The 22,238-nt window shown below is 40.0% G+C and overlaps 1 protein-coding gene across 3 annotated transcripts in view; it reads right to left on the minus strand.

Annotated features, from left to right (window-relative positions):
• Positions 1–3,957: 3,957 nt before the first annotated feature.
• The window catches only part of LOC118321285 (multiple C2 and transmembrane domain-containing protein 2-like), a 41,652-nt gene continuing 23,371 nt past the window's right edge, over positions 3,958–22,238 (minus strand). For 2 of the 3 annotated variants that reach the window (XM_035652552.1, XM_035652549.1), the window contains 17 exons: positions 21,903–22,017; positions 21,701–21,733; positions 19,475–19,645; positions 17,863–17,993; positions 17,282–17,468; positions 15,855–15,948; positions 15,649–15,751; positions 15,402–15,504; positions 15,111–15,212; positions 14,934–15,008; positions 13,577–13,696; positions 10,364–10,477; positions 8,863–8,904; positions 6,978–7,087; positions 6,604–6,713; positions 6,011–6,108; positions 3,958–5,044 (listed from right to left, as the gene is read on the minus strand). In XM_035652552.1, the coding sequence (XP_035508445.1) occupies positions 4,997–5,044; positions 6,011–6,108; positions 6,604–6,713; positions 6,978–7,087; positions 8,863–8,904; positions 10,364–10,477; positions 13,577–13,696; positions 14,934–15,008; positions 15,111–15,212; positions 15,402–15,504; positions 15,649–15,751; positions 15,855–15,948; positions 17,282–17,468; positions 17,863–17,993; positions 19,475–19,645; positions 21,701–21,733; positions 21,903–22,017 (1,756 nt within the window). In that variant the 3' untranslated portion in view covers positions 3,958–4,996. The remainder of the gene's footprint in view (positions 5,045–6,010; positions 6,109–6,603; positions 6,714–6,977; positions 7,088–8,862; positions 8,905–10,363; positions 10,478–13,576; positions 13,697–14,933; positions 15,009–15,110; positions 15,213–15,401; positions 15,505–15,648; positions 15,752–15,854; positions 15,949–17,281; positions 17,469–17,862; positions 17,994–19,474; positions 19,646–21,700; positions 21,734–21,902; positions 22,018–22,238) is intronic. The other variant, XM_035652550.1, reaches the window with a different exon arrangement.

Below are 22,238 nucleotides of genomic sequence, written 5' to 3' on the forward strand. Positions count from 1 at the left end.
CAGTCCAGAACGAATAATGACTAAACTCAGGCGTCAAGACAAAGTTGGATGTTTTCTCCTCCCTCTGGGCCGAGGGGAGCGACATCTGCCTCTCCTCGTGCACAGACGGGGCTGCTCTACCACAGCAATTCATCCAGCCCCAGATCAACCACCGCAATCTGGGCTTCCAGCACGGGCAGACCAGGAGGACTCGCGACCCTACGTCCAGGATCAACTGGGAGAACATCATCTGGCAGATGGTACTACAACTGCTACAAAGCAGTCACCAACAAAGCCTGAAACACTCCCTAACCCGACTACTTCTAACAACAGGGACAGATGGAAGAACAGCCTTTCTCCATCCCAGTACGGGAAGCGACTTGATCATCCCGCTTCCACACCAAACGTCAAATCAGCCAGAGGCAGGGCATGTCCTACTGGGACAACATGAGGATCAACATGTTCTACGGCTGCTAAAAACAATGCTTCTGATCCAAAGTCATCATTTAGGAAAACTGTTCTGACCTTCGTTAATAAGCAGTAGAGTCTAGGATTACGTTAATGAATATGTGAAACCTATTCTATACATTTCTTATTGTTAACAAATCCCATGAAGAGACCAAAACCAACAATGAATTGATCCTACCAAAAAGTAGGGTAGTAGTAGTAGTAAAGTCTGTGCATCCAAAAACATCTGTGTCAGCTTCGTTATTGTTCAGCATTAATTCATTTCATAATAAAGTCATTACCATTAATATAGATCCTATAGTTTATTTTAAGTCAATCTCACATACACAGTCCAGCTGCTATGGACACTACATCAGTGACTCCCAGATAGGGATATCTGTATACTTCTGCAGTTCCCAGGGGATATGTGCAAATATTAGGAGTAGTTCAAGTGAGTTGACAAAATAATTATTTCATAGAAAATATATATATATTAGGTAATCCACATATAGGGTCAGCTATTACACCTGAACATCACATATTGCAACTGCAAAAGTGTGTGACGCTATTAGCAAGCAGAGAAATGTACAGTCAGCTTAAAGTAATAGATAAATGGTTGAAATACTTACCTAAAAGTAATAGCTTAGATAAATGGTTAATTAGGGGGTCATTCCCATTGTTCCCAGGGTCCTATGTTCTAGGGTTGAGGGTCAGGGAATTTAGGACCCCGGGAATATAGACACACAAATAATTAGCTAACAGCAATGGATAAATGGTTGAAACTTCCAGCAACGGCTGCTCTCAGTGGTAGTTGAATCCTTCTGACTCAACCAATGGATTCAATTGAATTACACATATTGTAGCAATATACACAGCTTATTATTGCAAATTAACACATTATATTATCAACCATTGCACTAGAGGACCAAATGCATAATTATGCACAACTGAAACTATTCCCAAAAGAATGCACTTCATTTCACTCGTTCGAGTAGTTTGGGTTTGCTACAGATTACAGAGCTCAGCTTGTTTAACAACAAAACATTTTATTTAGCTTTTCTATAGGTTTACACAACTACAACATTCTAGTGCTGTTGATTTAAAGAGATAGTAAAACAAAACACCACAAAAGGACAACTTAATATGAGTGTGTTGCTCTCTCTCACAACATCATTTTGCATCTCCTCTGTCAATCAGAGCAGTCCACTGTTGGTAGCCTCAGGCTCTTCTGGATCAAGGGCTTTGATGTCGGCCTGCTCCGGGACAACTCAGCCGCCCCACAGCCTCTGGGCAGCATCCCAGTTAGTACACACTGTTCCTGTGATTTACCTGGACCCAGACTCCCTGAAGGATTGTTAACACTATGGGGAGTGGTGGCAGTGGTGGTGGTGGGGGGTCCACATGGTCAAAATCAAGCTCATTATTGAGAGAAATGATTGTTGTTGAACGAGGATAACACAATTATGACATTTTAAAAAATGGAAACTTGTGACACAATGGTTGATCACAGATAAGCTGAAACAACAACTGGTGCTGTAGGACTGCACACAACACATTCAGTTGACTAAGTAATAGTCAGCCATTTTGAGAAATATTCTAATTTGCTTCATTCTTGCTGAGAGTGAGAGGAGATAACTCTCATTCCAAACATGCAGTTTAAAAAAAGACCTACTTTATTAAAACACATTAGCAGTTTAACAGTTGCTAGCGAGAGGTTAACAGCAATGAGGGTAATGATAATGATTCTCATTATCAGGACAATTTGATGATAATTATACATCTCCGATGAAGAGTGGTGATGTTTGGAAACAGAAATACATAATGGACAGAGTGAACAGATATGATCCGACCACTCAGCAAGTGATTGAAAACCGCACTGTACTGCTCAAAATAATCCAAACAGTGTTTTGATTAGAACAATTCAGCTTTCAGTGTGAAGGTTAATCATATTTATGCTTTTAAGCCATGCTCTATACTAATTTTTTACATGAAAATTAGTATATAATCACACTTATAATTCAATGCCCAGTTTCCACCAGCAGCCAGATTTTGAAGGTGAAGTGTCATAGAAATGGAGACAGTGAGATACAAACCAACCAACCAACCGGGCTTGCTGTCGGTGTGAAAACACCTTCCTGCTGCTCTGCAGTTTGCTAACTGGCAATATTTTATGTTGGGAACCAGATAAACACGGCGTTGCCCATTAGACCCCTCCATCTCGTCTCCACACGGACATAAATGGTCCATGCTGGATATAGTTATTAATGCGTTAATAAAGGTTGTTAATGGATAATAATAGACATTCACACCCTCTACAGAGCTTTATATGCAGTTCCTCTGTCTGCACACACATACACAGACACACACCCACTCACACACACACACACACACACACACACAGCTGAACATTCTCATGTCTGATATTGAGTTATAACAAGTCTTTTGAGACCGATCAGCCCGCTGTATTTGTGGCTCATCAGAATGCATGTGCCACATCACATTAGTCCCCACGTGTGAACCATGATTTTACTTGGTAATTTTGAAGGGTCTCGCCGCCTATACATATTCATGCTGAGCCTATAAGTGTCAAATTGAGATGTCCTTCCAGTGTCCTTGACAGCGGGTTATTAATATTGATACCTAAGTCAACATTATAACTAGATGAAGAGATATACAGGTCATCGTCTGCCACAGTCTCCACATCCCCTGTTCTCAAGACAATTGGACAAATCATCAAATTATTGTGTATGGAGTAGCATTGTGGAGCATATTATGTGTATATTGCACTGAGCTGTTTAAGTACATTTAGTTTATTTCTCCAGATGAGGTGTTATTTCATGCATTTCTCAAACAATCCAGTATTAGCTTTAATAATAGAAATTATTTTACTCAAAATGCTGACATCTTAAGTAACTAACCAGTTCAATCATGAAATATGTTAATGTGCAATACATTTGTACAGCATTTGATGCAAAAATTGTGGGATTCTTATTGCATTTGATCAAGAGCAGTTTTCCTCTAATTTTACTCATTTCTCATTTAAGAGGCTGCTGACTGAGAGCCCACGCGCTCTGACTTAAAAGCCATAAATCCCAGGGTATTACTTTGAACGCCAACATCTTAACTACTCCGATTCTCCAATCCCTAAATTGGCGCGGCTGTTGTTGCTTGTGGCTGGTTTTAAAATCCTCCTCCTGCTCCTGTGAGCGGTGTGCAGCCCAGTACCGGAGGTTTGTCTGGCTGCTGTGCTTGATAGGCTGCTGGCTGCAGGCATCTCGTCAGAGCAGCTGAGAGGAGGTCGGCGAGGTCCTCCTGCTTGTGGCGACGCCCAAGGGCCATCAACACAGCGGGGAGCTCGGGTGCCGGCGAGGTCTCACACAGCCTCGCCTCACTTCATGAAAGCCTAATGAAGAGAGGGGGCTCAGCAACCGTGCTGTTAAGACGCCCACAATCCTGCAGCACGGGAGCACAGAGAGGAAGAATACGGCATGCAGGGGAATTCAAAGAGACGCAGCACAGAGCATATAAATGTGCGTGACTGTGTGCATTTATTGCTGTTAGATATGAGAGATACAAAGTTTTCATCTTTGATTGTCATTTATAAATAAAGTTGTGTGTACAGATCTGGCCCCATCCCACCCACAAGCAAAGACTGAAATACAACATAGAGCAACAGTGCAACCTGTATGTAGGATGAACAAAAAAATAAAATAAAACCTAAAATGTAGGCACTCATCTTTGCATGTAATAACAAGTCCATATTGTCACGTTAAAGTGAGAGTAGTCAGTCAATATTGTTAGCACATACCTCTTTATCCTTTTTCAAAGGTAAATGTAAGAAACAACGGATCATGCATAATATTTGCTTCTTACTTATGATATGTTGCTGTGTATCGACATATGGAAAAGTACTTCATTAATCATTAATACTTATAATCACAAAGATCTAAATAATATAGCAATTTTCTAAGATGACGACTCTGATTTTTGAAAGTTACCCTTATAATGAAATTTACTATCACCCCAGCAACAATTTTGGTTTGTTATTTTCAAATGGTATATAATCCATTTTGGAATTAAAGTCTTCACATCTGTCAATGGAAATTGTGTAAAAATATACACACAAATGTTACATACTAAACATATACATTTAGTAAAGTACAAAATTAGATTTCAGCTGGTTTCAGGAGGACATAACCTGAGCCAGGAATATAAAATAAAGCAGCTTCTGATTGATTATATTAAAACATAAACTGTACATACAATAAAACACCTACAATCTTTGGAAATAATATTACAAATTGTTCCAGAAATGCACAGATAGACTCATTAGTAAAATCTGTTACAAAATGTAGTAATTCTCTGCAGAGACTTCTTTGGTTAAAAGGTTTAGGTGCTGGTTGAAATGAGTGGTGCTGAGCTGTGCATCAACACAGCAAATTAAGATTCAAACCTACCACGCACCGCAAAACCGACAAAAGGTGAGATTCTGCAGATTGTCTGGGAACAGTTTTTAGGAAGGAAGCCCACAAACAGCAACATCAGGTCCCGCTGACATACTATCCTCGTTCTATGAGGTTTTCTTCTTCTTGCTGCCTCTCATTTCACTGTACTGAACCTGCAGGAAATGAGAACCAGAGCCACTTTATTCACAGAGAAACAAAAGAATGAAGCTACAATTTTTTATAACTAATGCATTACTTTTTGTCTATCTTGTAGTACTTCTACTAAGTTCCTATTGCAAATCAAATTGCATTTTTACCAAATACTACCACTACTGAGCAGGATGACCATAGTCGTCGTATAGACAGAATAACAATGGTCAGCGGAGAAACCAGAGAGAGTTGCCGTCACTACACTCAGTGGCCCAAGGGCATCGGAGAAGGAGAGGAAGGAGGCAAATGGGGTCAAACAGCTTAGAGAGAAAAGGACAGAGAGGGTGAGGATGAGAGGCGACGGCAAGTTAAAAGAAAGAAGGAGAGTAAAATAAAGGAAGACGAGAGGTCAGCACAGCAGAACACAAATGGAAGAGGAGAGACTGGAAAAAAAGAGAAAACTAATCAATTTCTTGTGAATAGTTCATACTTAAAAATGTATGAATGTAATGAATATCTGGTTTATGGGCATGATGTGGCCATTTTGGACCATCAATGCAAAATCCTGTAACCCTGATAAAGACCTTTGTAGAAAAAGTGTGATTATTCAAAGTTATTTAAATTATTCTACAAAACCAGCTAAATTCAATAACTTATTCTGGTGGATGTGAGTTGGAGGAGATACAGCGAGCTGACTGATATTTTGCTCTTGCGGAGGCTGGTGAGTTCATACAGGAGACACCAGCAGCAGCGTCTCCTGTCTCAGCCTGGGAACAGCCTGCGCTGCAAAGCTGCTAAGCAGCAGACCTCCACCAGGGATGTATCATGACCAAAACACAACAGAAATTATACAGGGCTACATAATTATACAGATGAATCTAATTATACAGACAAGAGTGGTGAATGCCTGGGAGTTGTTTTAGTAAAATGCAAAGCTAGCGGGCTCTGGGATTTCTGGCTTCCTGGCCGGCTGATCCAGTGGGGCTTACTTTCTGCACATCTGAAGGCACCCTCGTCAGGAAATCAAGCACCTCATTGTTGTCAATGCTGTACGGGTTCCGTAATTTCTTGGTGAATTTATTGATACCTAAAACAGAAATTCACACCAACATATCATTAACAGTAGTCTCTTGTGGCTGCGCTCTTTGTTTCCACACAAACAAATAACTGCAGAGGAGACGCATGCTGTCCAAGAAACATTGCTCCGGGTACTACAGTATATGTGGCTTTTTGCTGTTTTACTTTCACTTTTTAGGGTTGGAAGAGTTGCAACATTTTACACTGTATCCATTCAGATAATAATCTTTACAATAATATACGCTTCAATTCATACATCACTGACATTATAAGCAGCTAATGTTACAGAGATACAGGGGAAGTCACAGCAGCCAGAAAATATGGGAGCAAACACTCCTGCTACCTTGTAAATCTCATGGATAATAGAAAGATCCCAGGGAAATAAAAATAGTAGAATAGTTGGTGGACAGGGGTTTTATACAGTGATGAAGCACTCTGCTAAAAATGGAGGCAAACAGACACAAACACAAAGCAGATGACATAATAAACAGTGTTTGAGACTCACCCCATATCAAAACTATGTAGCGCACAGGGATGTAGTATGTAAGCATTGCTGCAGTGACGAAGATCAGTAAAGCCAAGCCGGACAGGAACGGCACCGACCAGTTGAAAGTGCTGAAGAAATAAGATCAAAAACATCAGTGAATAATTTTATTTTGAACTTAATTTACAGATCCCTGGTTGGACATAAAATGCAGTCCTTAAATGTAACTGAGGCCCCTCTGATGCAGACTGGTATACTGGATAATTAAAGGACAGGGCAATTTAAAAAAAATGTGTTAAAAATATTCAGAACATTTTAGAGACCCCTCTACCTGAAATACAAATAAACACTCAGCTGTAGTGAGCTGTAATTTACAATGGATGTTTAATTCTCACTTTTTAATCCTCTCCCCAAAAGAGGCAATCTCATCCAGCAGGTTTTGAAGGGTGATGATGGTTTCTTGGATCATGTGGATTTTCTCCATCAGCCCTTTTTTCTCTGACTCCTACAAAGACAAAACAAACAAGATGGAAAGAAGAATCCATACAGTCCAGGATGTTTTAACTTATCTTATTTGCTATTTTGCTATGCACTAGCAGAAAGCAATTCATTCTCATCAGCCTATTGTATTAAAATTTCAATAAAAGTTTTGTCCTGGTGGAAAAAGGTTACTGCTATAATAGCTAGTGACAGATTTTAAGACATGCAGCTCATTAAATTACTCTTAACTCTTCAAAGTACTATCAGTACCAAATAATACAGACTAAATGTGTGTTTGAAAAGGAGGTGAAACTCTAATACATCTTTATACAACTTTTGTTACCTCACATTAAATGTCATTTTATAAAGGTATTTTGTTCACAGCTGATTGTGCTGTACGTGTTGTAAATGAGATACTATATTACAAAATACTTCCTGGTTAAATTAAAAAAGGACATTTATTACACTGATTAATTAATTCTGAAGAGGATGAAATCTGAATATCAAAAATATGTAGAGTTTAGTTTGTACCCTAAAAAGTCTTTTAAAAAATGTGTCAGCTAAACTATACAATAACAGAGGTTTTATATCAGACATTCTCAAGGACACAGGTTTGATCCCTATAAGACATTATAATAATATCTATATAAGTGTCTCTGAGAGAGACACCAGGCATATACACGTTTGATGATGGCTTGAAGTGAAAGCTCTTCAGAGTGGGACTGGACTTCACATTATGAAAGAGAAGAGGTAGCGTTCTCAAGCTAGTCCAGATCCCTTGAGGGAAGGATGGCTTTAAAGTAAACAGAGGAGACCAGACTCTGAAGATCTAGCGCCAGACTTCAGACAGAGACATGGCCACATGTCCACATCAAACACAGGGAGACCCAAGGAGGGTTAGAGGACTAAAGAGAGGAGCTGGGGTCTGTGAGGATGTTCTGTGGGGTGGCGGCGGTGGTTACTGGGGGACAGTTTACTGGCCAAAGTCACTATGTGATCTCTGTGATATACGTTTGCTTCCGCTCGGAAACACTGAGTGATTGCTGGCTCGATGCCGTCCAGACGTTGGGGACAAGCCTGGGAAAAGAGCCGTGGAGGGGATCAAACCCGGGATATTCCAGATGCACAGTGACTATAAGTCTCAAAAACCACATGTGAGACAATTTACTTTGACCTCAGTCACATATCCATTATGCACTAAAACACTTCAGCCAGTTCAGGGTCATGTTCCCACTGGAACCAGTATGAGAACCACTTTACATCAGGTTGACGCAGGCCATTCACAACGTCTATAATCTACATTAAACTGCTGTCATTCTGAAGAAATATTTCATTGCCTAAAAGCATTGTAACACTTTCAACACGAACTTTCAAAATAAGCTTTGAAAAAGCATGTCTAAGTGCTGTCATTAGTTCCATATTGATGGTATTATATGGTGTGTTAAGCTCAGGGACTTTCCCAAATGCAGCAGAACCTCTTCCCCCGCCCCTCTATTAGCATATGAATGTGTTGTGACATGTGGAAACGGGTTGGTGAGGTCTTGATTAAGCCCAAATGTCTTTTGGTAAGCACAAGTTTACAAAAAAATACAACAAGCGTTTGGCAGGAATCAAAATGCATCAGAAGATTTAGTACTGAATAAAGAGCTTAACATAAAATCATAGATCACAGGCAGACACCTCTGTCAACATTAAGAAACAAAGCTAACTTCTTCTCTATTCATCAGCATATAGAAATACAGATTCTTAGCCAACAAAGAACGAAAAAAAAAAAAACAATCATCACAGGTAGCTACATACCTTCTCATCATCCTCATCCTCATCCCCCAAGTCCATATTGTTCTGAAAAAAAAAAAAAAGAACGGTGAGATTCAAGTGATTCCAAGAGTTTATATATTAGGAACATTGTCGGATTTTGACAGAGGGACTCTGTATTAACTCCAGCTTGCTTGTGGGGTCATCATATGACAAAGTGCAGGGATCAGTGGTGACCCTGAGGTCAGCCTTCAAAAAACACTCAGCACTGCAGGACAGCAGCTGACTGACAGGCCATAGTAGGCTTCTTTTCCACAATAAGCCATGGCAGCTCACAGTTGTAACCTATCTATATCACAGAATATGTGTGTGTATGTGTGAATAAGTGGCAGTAACAAATATTTTTCTATGAACAGTGGGTCATGTGATTACTTCTTGTAATACATGCCGTATTAGAAGTTACCCAGAATTCCAAGGGGCAGCCGCAACCAAATCAAAGACAATAATTAAGAAAGTAAAGCAATTTCAAATTTGAAAACAGTGTCTGGCACGTGAGTATGGCAGGAGAGTGTGTGTCTGAATACTCAGAATACTTCAGGTTTCTATGAACTGATTTTTATCATTTACTTTATAAATCCTCACTTAGCATTAAGTTTTATTATCCCATTACCTTAATCATTTCAGTGTCACATAATGGGATAGTATACATATATAGAGTATATTCATTAACACGGTTGTTGAGCTGAAACGATCAGTCAATTAATCGTTTAGTTGATTGAAATTAAACAGCTATTTTGATAATTGATCAGTTGTTAAAGTTATTCACCATTATTTCAAATCATTGTAAATTTAATACTGACTAATGGAAAAAATAATGGACAGATTAGTCAATAATGAAAATGATGCAGCCTTGCATGGTTGAAAATCAGCACAGATTTCACTGATTTAACAATATAATAAAGTACATTGTTGTCTGATGGGTGCTCTGTGTATGTAATTTGCTATAACCTATAGTCTGTATTAAACTAGCATACTGTATTCAGTAAATACAGCTGCTCCTCCACACTGAGCACAGACAAGATACAACATCCTTTTTTCTGTGAAACTAAGAGTGGTCACAGCGGGGGGAAAAAGCACTGTGAATTGTGACCTTTTCAGAGCGGAGGCCTGAAAACTTTTTCTAATTTGACCAGTCACAACAAGAAGAGGGCAACAGACCAATTACAGTGAAGAAGAGGCAGGATTCAGGACAATAACTAGAAGCAGCGTTAGTAAAGGGACAAGCACTGCAAATTAGCTTAGACTATAATGATATGTTGCATTAGTCTATTCAGTGAGTTTTCTATGCTTATTTATTATGTGTTATTTCATTATTATGTATCGTGTGGTTAGGTGCAGCTGGTTGCTATGGAAACAAACCAGCATTTAATTATGAGAACATAATGTGGTTGAGGTAGCTGTGTCTTTATTCCACTCCCTCAGCCCAGCAGGTCACTGGGCTGAGGGAGGAGAACATGGAAGATGAACAAAGCTGTTCTGGACTCACCAGGTCCTGACTGACGCGACCAGAGCGGATCTGGAGGTAGTTCCAAGAGATGAGCAGGGCCAGGAAGAAGGGCAGCATGTAAAACTGCCAGCACCACACTGTCACCAAAAACACCTGCAGGCAGAGGGCCACAGAGGTCAGATATCAGTAAGGGCAGACACAAGGGGGGTTGGAAGGATAAAACAAAGTGCTCTTCATTAAGTCACATCCAAAGACATTCTCAATAGTTCCTGAATCCCCGCTAGCTAAAGGTTGATCCGATCTGCTATTGATTACATAAGCACTGGTCAAGCTGATGAAGGCTACCCTGCCACTATCAAAGCCTTGCTTCCTACGTACAGTTATTCTGCATACGCTGTGCAGGGCGACCACTCTGCTCAGCTGGACTGACTCTCCCTCCACCCCCTGCATATGCATTGACATTAACCACGCAAGTCTAATTGCTCTGCCTCTCTCATCTTGCGTACATTAAAGCCGGCCACGCAATTCACTGCAGCCACAGGGAGCCCGTGTGTTAATATGTCATTAACATCCATAATGGCACTTGTGATGCACATTCCACCTGTGCGTGGCTCAGGTAAAATGGATAAGAGGATAAAGAAATATGGCTTGTGATGTCTCAATTGCACGGCTAAATGGAACTATAAAATAATCCTGTCAGTGAGGCAGTGCCGGCCAAAATGGCAGCGAGCCATGAGGCGTGGGGAAGGGTTTACAGGTTTTTATATGCTAATAAAAATAGAAGTGAACATCTGGTAAAGACATCACTCTCCTCTGAGGCACCAACTGACATAAAAGATGACAGATCTCCCTCCCCCCACCTTCCTCCCACCACTACCACCGCTACCACCATCAGCTTTAATGTGCAAAAAGCCAAGCATGCTCTTGTCTGTGTTATCACAAGCCAAAACAGGGCCTGGGAGAGGAGATGAAACCAATTCCTCACTGAAAGGGTTATGTTTTATTAGTGAGGACTTTGTAATGACTGGGAGAGCCGGGACAGGGGGAAAGCCAAGTCACGCTTTGGTGGAAATGTATACTCAGGCCATAAAGATTGTGATAATTGCAGCCCATTTCAGCTTGAGAGGCATTACACAGTCTTCAACAGCAAAAAGGGCTCTGGAAATATAATCCAGATCACAGAGGGGGAAAAAAAATGAAAGGCTACCTAATGTTAGGAGAGCTACTGAACTGGAGAACAGAATGCAGCAGGATTTCCACACTAATGCTCAGAGAAGGCTTTGCATGGCACAGCAGTAATCCAAGAGCAGAGAAATCACTGACATCATTTACTCCATTCATTGTTTTAAAGAAAAGACTGTGTAACTCTTGCTAAACAGCAGCTACTGTGGCCACAAGAAACAATTATGGGATAATGCTAAATGCTAAAAGGTAGCGCAAGAGGAAGAACATGTATATATATATTTCTCTGTCCAAAATGATTCACTGCTAGCTAATTATTCTCAGGAGCTTCCTTTAAGGTGTAGATGAAAGAGTTCAGAGAAGTTGCTGCATATGACAACAATGTCATATGTAACATGAAAGAAAAAACAATGTGGTACATATATATTTCTTTTGTAAAGTTAATTGAGGAGCTGGAAGCACACTGATGACATTGATTTTATGTGGGCGTTATGCTTTTGTACCTTCTATCAGAATTGTTTTTCTTTTCCTTCTCGCTTCATTTCTAAGCAAACCACTTTGATTTCTGGTAACCCCTTTTGTTTCTGCATTTGGGTGGGGTGGAAATGGGAAACTGGGGAAGTTCTGTTTGAAAATAGGCTTTATCGTTTTTCTCTGATTTACAGTACTGATTATATTTCAAAATAAAAATTGCAAGTCATAAAAAAGAGAAAAGTTAAACAGCAAGTGCAAAGCCGCACGAAGGTGTCTGACAGTCGGCAGGTGGTTCGTCACTCTGTCCTGTCATACAGAGAGAAGCTTTGATTCATTACTCTCGTGTGGCGGCATTAAGCAGGCATTTATTTCCTCTCACTGAGGCTTGAAAAGGCGCTGAGTGTTAGTGTGAAAACATGAGTACAGATGGTACTGTCTTTCAAACACTGAGATGAAGTGGGAGGATGTGTGTGTACGTTGTTCATGCTTTTATGATTTGTGCTTGAGTGTGTGTGTCTGAGCTGTCAGGCAAAACAACAATATTATTCCTAATAATAAACACTATATATATATATATATATATAAATATAAATATAAATAACGGGGGGGTTGGGTATTCTGGAGAATTACATTATTAAGAACCTTTTTCTATCAAAAAGTAGTGTTTCATTGTGAGTACCTGTGCATTTACTGGATTAAATATTTTCATTGCAAGCAGCTTCTGAGTTATGTGCACTGCCCCCTGACCCCCTCTTGGATGGGTTTCTAGAGGTCTAAGTGATCCTGAATTTTCAAAACTAAATGCACGCCTTAAAGCTTAAGAGTGGCTTCTGTTCAGATAACAGCTCTGTGCTGCAGCTCCCATTTTTCACAGCACATTGAACAAACTGTACTATTGGCTGGTGGCGTACAGTATCTCTTTACTGGTGTCCGAAGGAATTCCTGGGATGCTGAGCAAAACTTTAGTGCCATCTACAGGTCATCAGCTGCAAAAACAAAAGGAACTTTCCATGACCTTGATCGCCTGCATAGCTAATGCACAACTTGCTGTATGCCATTTCAATCGAGCTCGATCTGGGGGTGAATAATGTCAAAAAGATCAGCACCCACTCCACTTTGCAGTTTAAAGACAAGGGCTGAGAGGCTTCTCCTGTGTTTCTGTCTACACATTTACTTAACACTTGTATGCAACAATGGCAGGATGGAGAATAAGTCTTATCTCTGAAGAGCCTTTTAATTGGACTTCTGTCTGCATAATGGGGTCTAAATCAAACCGAGCACAGATTGGACAGAGGGTTAATGAGTTGTCAGGGAAGTAGAACAAAAATAGACTCTATCTCGACTCCACTGGGACTCTACTCTCTCCAGCTGAGGCTTAACTCTGCATCTACGAGACATGCAGCACCGAAAGCGTCCACTCCAGCAAGGAGCCAGGGCCAAGCCTGCCTTTCTGCTGAGCCCAACGCCGCATTGATTAAGATTCTTGCTGGGAGAGTTCAAGTAGGGGCTGGCCAGACTGCGGTTGTCTTCCGCAGCTTGGAGGGAAAACAGAGGGAAATGCAGATAGTGTGTTGATAAGCAGTTAAAGCACTTCACCAGGAAGGCCAGCAGGCTCCTCTGAACGCTCTCCCACTGGAAGCAGCTTTTGATGTACTGCAGAGTCGACATGATAGCCATGTACAGTGTTTTCACACGCAGTACGTTCCTGGCCAGAGCCTGAAAGATACACAATATAAACATAAAAAAAACATAAATATTACAGCAGTTATGCCTAAAATGTAGATTAAATTGATCTTAATTATGGTTTCATTGCGTATGTTAATTCATACTTAACAGGAAACCTCTAGCCAACCAGTGAATTAGTGAGAGTAACTGGTTTGTTTTGGAATGAGCCCATTGCGGTCAGGGGGGCAAAAAGTGTCAGTAATCTGACCTGATTTTGTCAACCAAGACTTTCAACATTAAAACAGAAGGAAACACTGCACGTCACGATCCGAGTCCTCAGTGTGTAAGCCAATTTTTTGGCGTTAGTGAGCAATGTATTGTCTGACAACAATGAGTCTTTGTGGGAAGTACAGACAGTCAGGCACCCTGTCTCGCACCCTGTCTTGCACACTGTATATCAAACTAATGTAACAGAACAGTGGACAAGAACTCAGTCACAGTTGGGGTCAATTAACGCGCAATTCAACTAATTCAGGCAAAGGAAAGTCTTTGCTTTCGCAGCCTTTGTTTTGTAGACAAAAGCAAAGTAAAAATTGTTCATGTTCAGTTCATAAAGAGCAAATTGATAGTAAACATGGTAACATTTGTGCAACTTGTATTCTCATGTTTTCTCTTTGCTCCTATTTTTCTTCTTTTATTTTAATCATCCAAGCATCACAGTAATATTGTCAAAAGCTCAGTGACCTCTGACCCTTGCCCTCTTTACTGCTGGTTGTTTGAAACGTTTACTGTTACTGCGTTTAGGCCTGCAACCAGCTATAATTTTCATTATTGTTTAATCTTCAAATCATGTTTTTGAATAAGTAATTCATTGTTTGGTCTTTAAAATGCCAATTTTTTTATTTACATTTTTTTTTTTTTACAATTCCACAATTTCATAAGATTCAATACCTTCAAATCCGTTGTTTTGTCCTACCAACAATCTAAAACCCGAAGATATTCAGTTTGCTATCACATAAGAAATGTAAAACAGAAAATCTGCTAATAAATTTTCGGTCTATGAATGAACTAAATCAATTATTGACTATTATTCAGCACTAATTGAGTTGAAGGGTATTCTATCCTTCACATGTACGTGTATGCTGCTCTGGATGAATAAAAAGTCAACTACAATTAAAATCTCATGTACCATGTGTGTTACAATTTATTTTTTTTAACTGAAAATAATGCAAAATATGGATTCCCAAACCCCAGATTATACAGTAAATGAATCAGAGCTGTGGCAAACCTTTTTGGAAAATTTGGGATTATCCTCCATGAATATTCTCTCCCGGGGTTGGAAGGTTCTTATACTTGCTCTGACCTGATGAAAACAAATGAAGCTGTGAGAAACAGACAGAATCAGGCCCATCTTCCATAGCCATCATGCACTTATGTCCTCTTTTCAGGATGAACTTTTACTTACAGGGTTAAAAATAACCTCCAGGTCCAGAGTGATGCTCCCCTTCGACAGCCCACCTAAGTCCTCTTTCTTCAGCGGGTAGGTGATCTGTTGTCCCCTGCGGATCTGCAGGACAGAAAGGGCATCAGGTGTCGAACTCAGCCACAAACCTGACCATCAGTCATGCTGGATTACATCTTAGCAACTCTTCAACCCGCTGGACTGTTATCGCCCTCTTCACTTTAATTTAGACACAGAGTGTAAATAGATTAGTCTATTGTCTGCATGACGGACTCTTGGTGAAGTAGTGTGTACCGAGAGCAGGGGAATGGCAACTTTTCCGAGGAAGTCTGGCGCCTTGTCTCCATCCTCATCAAAGATAGTCACCACCAGAACCTCATGAATGTCTTTGACAGGGCTGCAGAGACAAACAAGGAGGTCAGGCACTCCACATAACAGCAGTATGTCCCAGTCTTTTCAACTTGTCACAAGCATACAGCATACATGAGGTTTTACATACATTATGTAGAATTAATGAGCAAAAAAAGAGACTTAAACTGACAATGTGAAGACTTTATTCCACTCTGGGTGGAGGCTCTTGTAGACTGTGTGGGTCTGCAGTCTGTCATTCCCCAGTTCCAACACACAGAAGGGATCACTCTTGCCTGCAGAACACAACAAAAAACATTTACACACTGAGCTTTCTCTGTCCCTTTAGATGTAAAAACAGAAGAAAAAAAAGAATGTGAATCCAAATGTGTGACGCACCATTTAAATCAGCAGCCAGCAGTTCCGCAGCCTTGATGACTTTGACTTGAAGGAAACCGACATCACGGAGGTTTTTCAGGGACCTTTTCAAACTCTGGGGGGGGACAGTAAGCAGACAGGAAACATGAGGGTTTAGAAACATTTAAATTAGAAAACACCCAGAGAGCACCTACTGCCATCAAGAATGCACAGTCCTCAATCATGGTCAATCATGTACTATCTCACAGTATTAAATAATCCTTGAAAAAAAAATCTGGGATCCAAAACGCAGTTTAAAATATTTGTTCCTGATATAAGATAAGATATAACATCTAAAAATGTATGTTATGCTTTGGGAAATTGCAATAGCGTGCAATTGCGTGATTTTTAGTTAATACAACTACAACATAAAAAAGTAGGCATTACACTTAAAGTGCAGCTTTTAATTTTTAAGACAAATTGTATAGGGACAGCATCTCCAGCACAGTCCTAAATATATTGATACAAATCAATATTTAATTTAAAGAGGGTAGAGGACCCTGTGTGCTGAGTTTAGTACTGGTACCCTACCACTGGCAGTTTGAGGTAGGCAGATATAAAGGCAATCCTGATGAACAGCGTTTATGTGTTTTATGTGATCTTGGTGTCGTTGAGGCTGAATTAAAAAAAAAAATTAAAAATCCAGTCGAAGCACCCTGATTTGTTTTGGTTATCTGAACGTGAAATGTTGAGTCACCTCTTGAATAAGGACATTTTTGTCTTAGCAGGATTTATAGAAAATGCATGGTAATTTGTGACAGAGAGCACTGTATCCAACATAATAAGACGTTTCTGTTAAGGAAATTCAATTTTATGACATGTTCTCTCTTTGAATTTGTGGAACTGTACATTGTGATTTGTCATGTGGCCATCCTGACTGTTGTTGCCGTTTAGTGTTTTGTAAGCCCATATGGGCTGGGCATCACATGATGCAGGACACTTGCAGGACACTGCAGGTCAAATATTCCCCCCTCATCTGTAAATAATCAAGTATGGCTTACCAGAAGGGTTCATGTTGGACTTTTTTTTCTTCAGCAGAAATTTTTATTACTGAGTGTTATTACAAGGCAGATACTGCCATCTATTGACCTTCCATCACAATAGTGCAAGAGTCTTCGTTTCATTTTGGATTTAACTAACCAAAAACTGACTCAAATCTTCAACTGAATGTTCACTTTATAGTGACTGAGACTACCACACATTCCTTTCTCTTCACTCTTCGCCTTTTGTAATGGGCTCATCCTTGCTTTAATAAAAAAAAAATAAAAAAAACTCACACTGACCCAGATTCTCTCTAGAGAAAAACTGAGATTTTACTGACAACAAACAAAGTGTCAGATGTATTGATACAACTGGAAGTGATGCAACCATACAGTACAGATAGAAGTATTGGTAGCACGGGGACTGACATAGTTGTCCAGTTGGTTCTGTTGCTCGTGAGGTTGGTCGAGTGGTGCGACACAGAGGTCGGAGATGGAGACGTGGCTGCATGTATTCAGTGTAAGTATGAAGACCAAGCGTCCTCTCCCCTGGTCCATGGTCTGCGTGAACAGCTGCCTCTGATCGTAAGGGACCCTGGACAGGTCAACTTCACACCTGTACACACACATATACACAGGCCTTCACCAACTGTATGCAAATGCTGGCACACACATATACATACACACAGTCATGCATGCCTTACCTGTACATATCCAATTCTAACAGTGGCAGCCTATATTTTTGTCGTTGCTGTATGCTAAGGCTCAGTAGGCATCTACTTGGGATGAAGGCTAAACACCGAACCATTCACTGAGACACTAACAGGAATGGTTTCTTCACCTGACAAACACACCGCTCACCTGGTTACAATTGATCTTTGCTTACAAATTATTAAGTGGAAAACAAGGCAGCTCCTCTGGAAATGTCAAATCAGTTTTTTTCTGTTCACAGGGTTCAGGTGTGCAAGTATATACACACACATACACACAGGATCTGAATGCAGACTCACATTCCCAAACACTCCTCAGTCTTTCGTCCTCCCTTGGACCAGAGCTCCACCTCCAGGATATTTGGACTGTCCAAGAACTGGTTTAAAGTGAACCTCTCTCTCCACTGAGGGTTGGGCACCTTGCAGTGATTCTGAATCAGAAATGAGTTTAGAACATTAAGTATAAGAAAAGAGAAATTCATGTGCATGTACATTGAACGCTGAGAGTAGCAAAGTCAAGTTCAGAAAACATTATGCCCAAATTTCCACGTTAGTTACAGTGGTAATTAATTTATTCTACATTCTGTAAACGTGTGAAATGTCAGAAAACATTCATTTTTATAACATGTTTGTTGTTATCTACATTTTTACACTACGTACCACCTCAGAAAGTATTAGACTCTTCAAGTCGCCAACCCTATGCAGCTACGGACAGTTCAGGCAAGAGGTAGGTTTATTCCTAATAAAAAGATTATTTTTGTTGACTGTTTATTGTTGACTTAAACTCGGCCACACAACTCTGACACTGCAAGGTTTAACTAATCATGGAGGTATGCGTGCGCTGCTACTGTCTGAAAGTTTTGTTGGTTAAGCAGCTTCAGAAATCAGCATCAGAAATTACCATCGCACATAAAGGCATAAAAAGTAATCACTGTGACTTTAACCTGCCTATGAGAAAAGAAAAGGAGCAATGCTGCTCAATGGCATGCAGCTTTGAAGAGTAATGGAAGATGTTGCAGAAATCCGAGATAATCATCAGTGACAGTAGCTACAGAGCCAGCAAGAAAGTGAGCATGACTGCTCGACAATATCCAGCTGCCAGGAGGAGCAGTGATTAGAGCTCACGCATCTCACGTCACACACCAAAAATCCATTTTAGCTTTTCCCAGAACTTCTCTTTTGCATGATCTGTGATCACATTAGAGATTATAAGAGTATTAAGGCGCTCTAAGTCCAAGTGAAATTAAAAAAGTTATGTTAACCCTTTAAGATTGCATCCTGTTACATTGTACTCCTATTTAACAATGTAGGCCAAAAAATTAGTACAAAACTTTGTATTTTTTTTAATCAAAATCCAATAATTTTGTCTTCCTGTATAACAAAATGTCAAGCATGGTTATGTAAGCATAAACTAACCGATTTCAACCAATAATATCATGACATTCACCTGTCAATCAATCTTCAACTCGTAGTCCCACCCTAGCTGTTTTTACAGGAAATACGTCACTGTGCAAAAGCAAATGGCACTCTGATGTTCATTTCACCTGGACTTTAAATATATATAGTATTTGTGCTGCATAAAATACATTACTGTATTTATAACGGCAGTCTCAAGATAAAAATACCACAACAAAATACATACAAAATAAACATTTCCAATATTTTGCTAAATTCGCAAGACACTTGTGAAAAGACAAAGGAAATGAAAAGATTAAGGATGGAGAGGTGAAATAATGAAGAAAAGTGTTTATGACTGGAGGAGAAGAAGAAGAGAAAAAGAGCAAAGAAAGGAGAGTGTGGAGAAGAAGAAAAGAGTACGGGGTTGGGGGGGATAGAGAAGTATTAAGAATAACAAAAGGAGGGGAGGTGGAGAGTATGAGGAGATGAAAAGGATTTGTCCTCCAACCAGTACCTTGCTTTTGTATCTCTGCTCTCCCAGTTTGAAGCGAACAAAGAGCTGACCTCCCTGACCGTCCAGCGGCAGCTCCTGACCCTCGACCAGAGTCACTGACACAACCGAAGTCCACAGCTGACTCTTCTTCAGTGTCTCTGACAGACGAAAGCTCTGAGAAGTGCCTCCTGACTGCAGGAGAGGGATTTGAAAACAAAGGAGAGAAGGGGAACGAGGTGGAAGGAGGAGGAAAAAAAAGAGATTCGGAATACAAATAGAACACTTGCATGCAATATCAGGATATCTAATACTTCAAGCTAAGAAAGGCAAATGAATTCTACCTTGAAATAAACTATATAAAGCTTAAATCAGATGGCAACAGGCTGCATATCAGAGCTTTGCTTTGGACATTACAACAAGCTCTGTTGGAAGGCAGCTGAATGAGACAGCATTATCTCTCTTCTCTAGTGAAAAGAGAATGAAATGTTCATTTCATTTCGGTAAAAGATTAGGTAAAGCCTGCTGTAGCCACAATGCATAGCAGTGCCTCTCTTCCATATATAATGGGGAGCGATATAAGATAAATAGCTGAGCTTACATGGAGACTCAGCCAGTAGAGAGATATATTTAAGCCAGATTCAATTAATGTAGATCAAGCTGATACTGATGTCCTGTCTGAATACCCTGCCACATGTATGGGCAGAAAATCATGTTTCAATGAACAGACCACACTGAATGCACTTGGCAGAGTATGATAAGTATCTGAAGTAGCAGTGGAACGTGCACTCAGCGGGCCACTTTATTAAGTATACCTGTTCAGTAAAGCAAACAACTTCCAACCACCGAATCACGTGGCTGCAGCATTGGTGAAATGTTTCTCGACTAACGCAAGGTATGAGCCAAGATGCCAGATGTGTTGGTTCAAGCATCTCAGAAAAAGCTGCCCCACTCAGATTCATACATCCATGCACTACAGAGGACAGAGTGTACTAACAGAAAATGGCATAAGCAAAAAAAGCATGCAGTCAGCAGCTGTTTTTTAACTGTCAACAAATCCCATGAAAAACTAAACAAATGCAGAAACGTGTTGGCTCTCAATACTGCTGTGCACATAAACATAAACATAAAGCTTTAAAAAATGGGTTCACAAATAAAGTATTTTGTTTTATTTATTTACAGAGACACTATGTAACCTTTGAAAAATAAGACATAAATAATAAATAACACATTCTTATTCTTGAAATGAGAAGTCAATATGCATAAAACACATCCTGCTTAATTGTATACACTTACTATCGACCAGTATCTTATGGTGGCTAATGTTAGCTAATTTTAGATGTAGCTGACATTACTGAGCTCCTCTTTTTTAGCATTTATTATTATCCAATGGATTACAATGGGATAATTTGTCTCCTATTAAAAGGGGTAATTGTGTCAGCAGGACAGTGTATGTGGGATCAATTCTACACTACAAAATAAACTACAGTTCCCATGTTCATTGTGTTTGTAGTTTTTAGACAAGAAGAGAGCTCCATGGCACAGAGGAATAAGCTTTTGATACACAGAAGAAACTAGTTAGTACGATTTCATGGGATTCCTTGACCATAAGAAAAATACAGAATATCAGCAGACTCATCCTGTAAGTAAACAGTCGGGCCAGAAATACTGTTGCTAAGCTCAGCAGTGTTTTGTAGGGGGTGACTCCAAACATCCAAGAACTCCAGCTATGTATTGAGTTGCTATAAAGGAAAAAAATGTCTTTGTTAAATGAATAGTCAAAAAACGTTATGCTGCAGTCAAAAAGTCAGTATAAGGTAGGTATACCTCACTGAGTGTTAATGACTCTTAGAGTAGCTATTTTAGAATTAATAATTACACCACATACATTTGTCAGCTTGTATTTGTTACAAAAGACTTCTCCTTTTCAAGGAATGTGGTGATTTGCTGCCCTCTTGTGCAAAAAGACCGACATATTCAGATCATCTTGAGTACAGGTAACTGCCAAAATAACAGTCTTTATAAAATGTTGGTCAACCAAGAGACACCAGATCTGCATCACTGCACCTTGTGGTACCAGTTGAACTACTCTGAACTCTGTCGAAGGAGGTCATACCCTGCAGATGATTGGATGTTAACAGTGACTCATTATTTATTTAGAAGCTCTATATTTCTGTATATCTGTAGAATGCGAACCAAAGTAAATATTACTTAAAGTCTGTTAAGTGTGTTCCCTCCATTGTGCCTTACCCTAATACTTCGTTTTCGTATTTGGGGCCACCGCTGCCAACAGGAGCATGCATGTTAGGTGCAAAACAAAAAGACACTGAGGTTAGTAAGACATAGACAGAAACATGGCTTAAAACATAAATGTGTAATAAATGCGATGCATTACAACTATCTCTACTGCCAGACAACATGCAGTATATATATATGTGGGAGCTTGTCATACAGGGCCTTTTTTGCTGTCTCCATTTCTGAGTGACAGAGTCATGTCCACCAGCACGACCCCCATGTCGTCTTCCAGGCTGTTTGGGTCGTCCAAAGGCAAAGACAGCTCGTTGACCCTGAAAAAAAAAGTGAATTTCAGCTTCAATTAATTAAAAAGCTAAAACAGGTCTAGATCAGAGATGGGCAGTTGTGTGTCATGGAGGCAACATCTGTGTTTTCACAAGAGTCACAACCAGAGGAAACTAACCAGAAGTCTTCAACTATTGCTTGTGCTATAGCTACACTGGTGCAGATGTGGGTAGTGTGGTCAGTGTGGGCTGTGGAAGGACAAACACTT

Source organism: Morone saxatilis, unplaced genomic scaffold (assembly GCF_004916995.1).
Source record: "Morone saxatilis isolate NCDOM2014 unplaced genomic scaffold, NCSU_SB_2.0 Contig11, whole genome shotgun sequence".
In the NCBI taxonomy this organism is placed as follows: Eukaryota; Metazoa; Chordata; class Actinopteri; family Moronidae; genus Morone; species Morone saxatilis.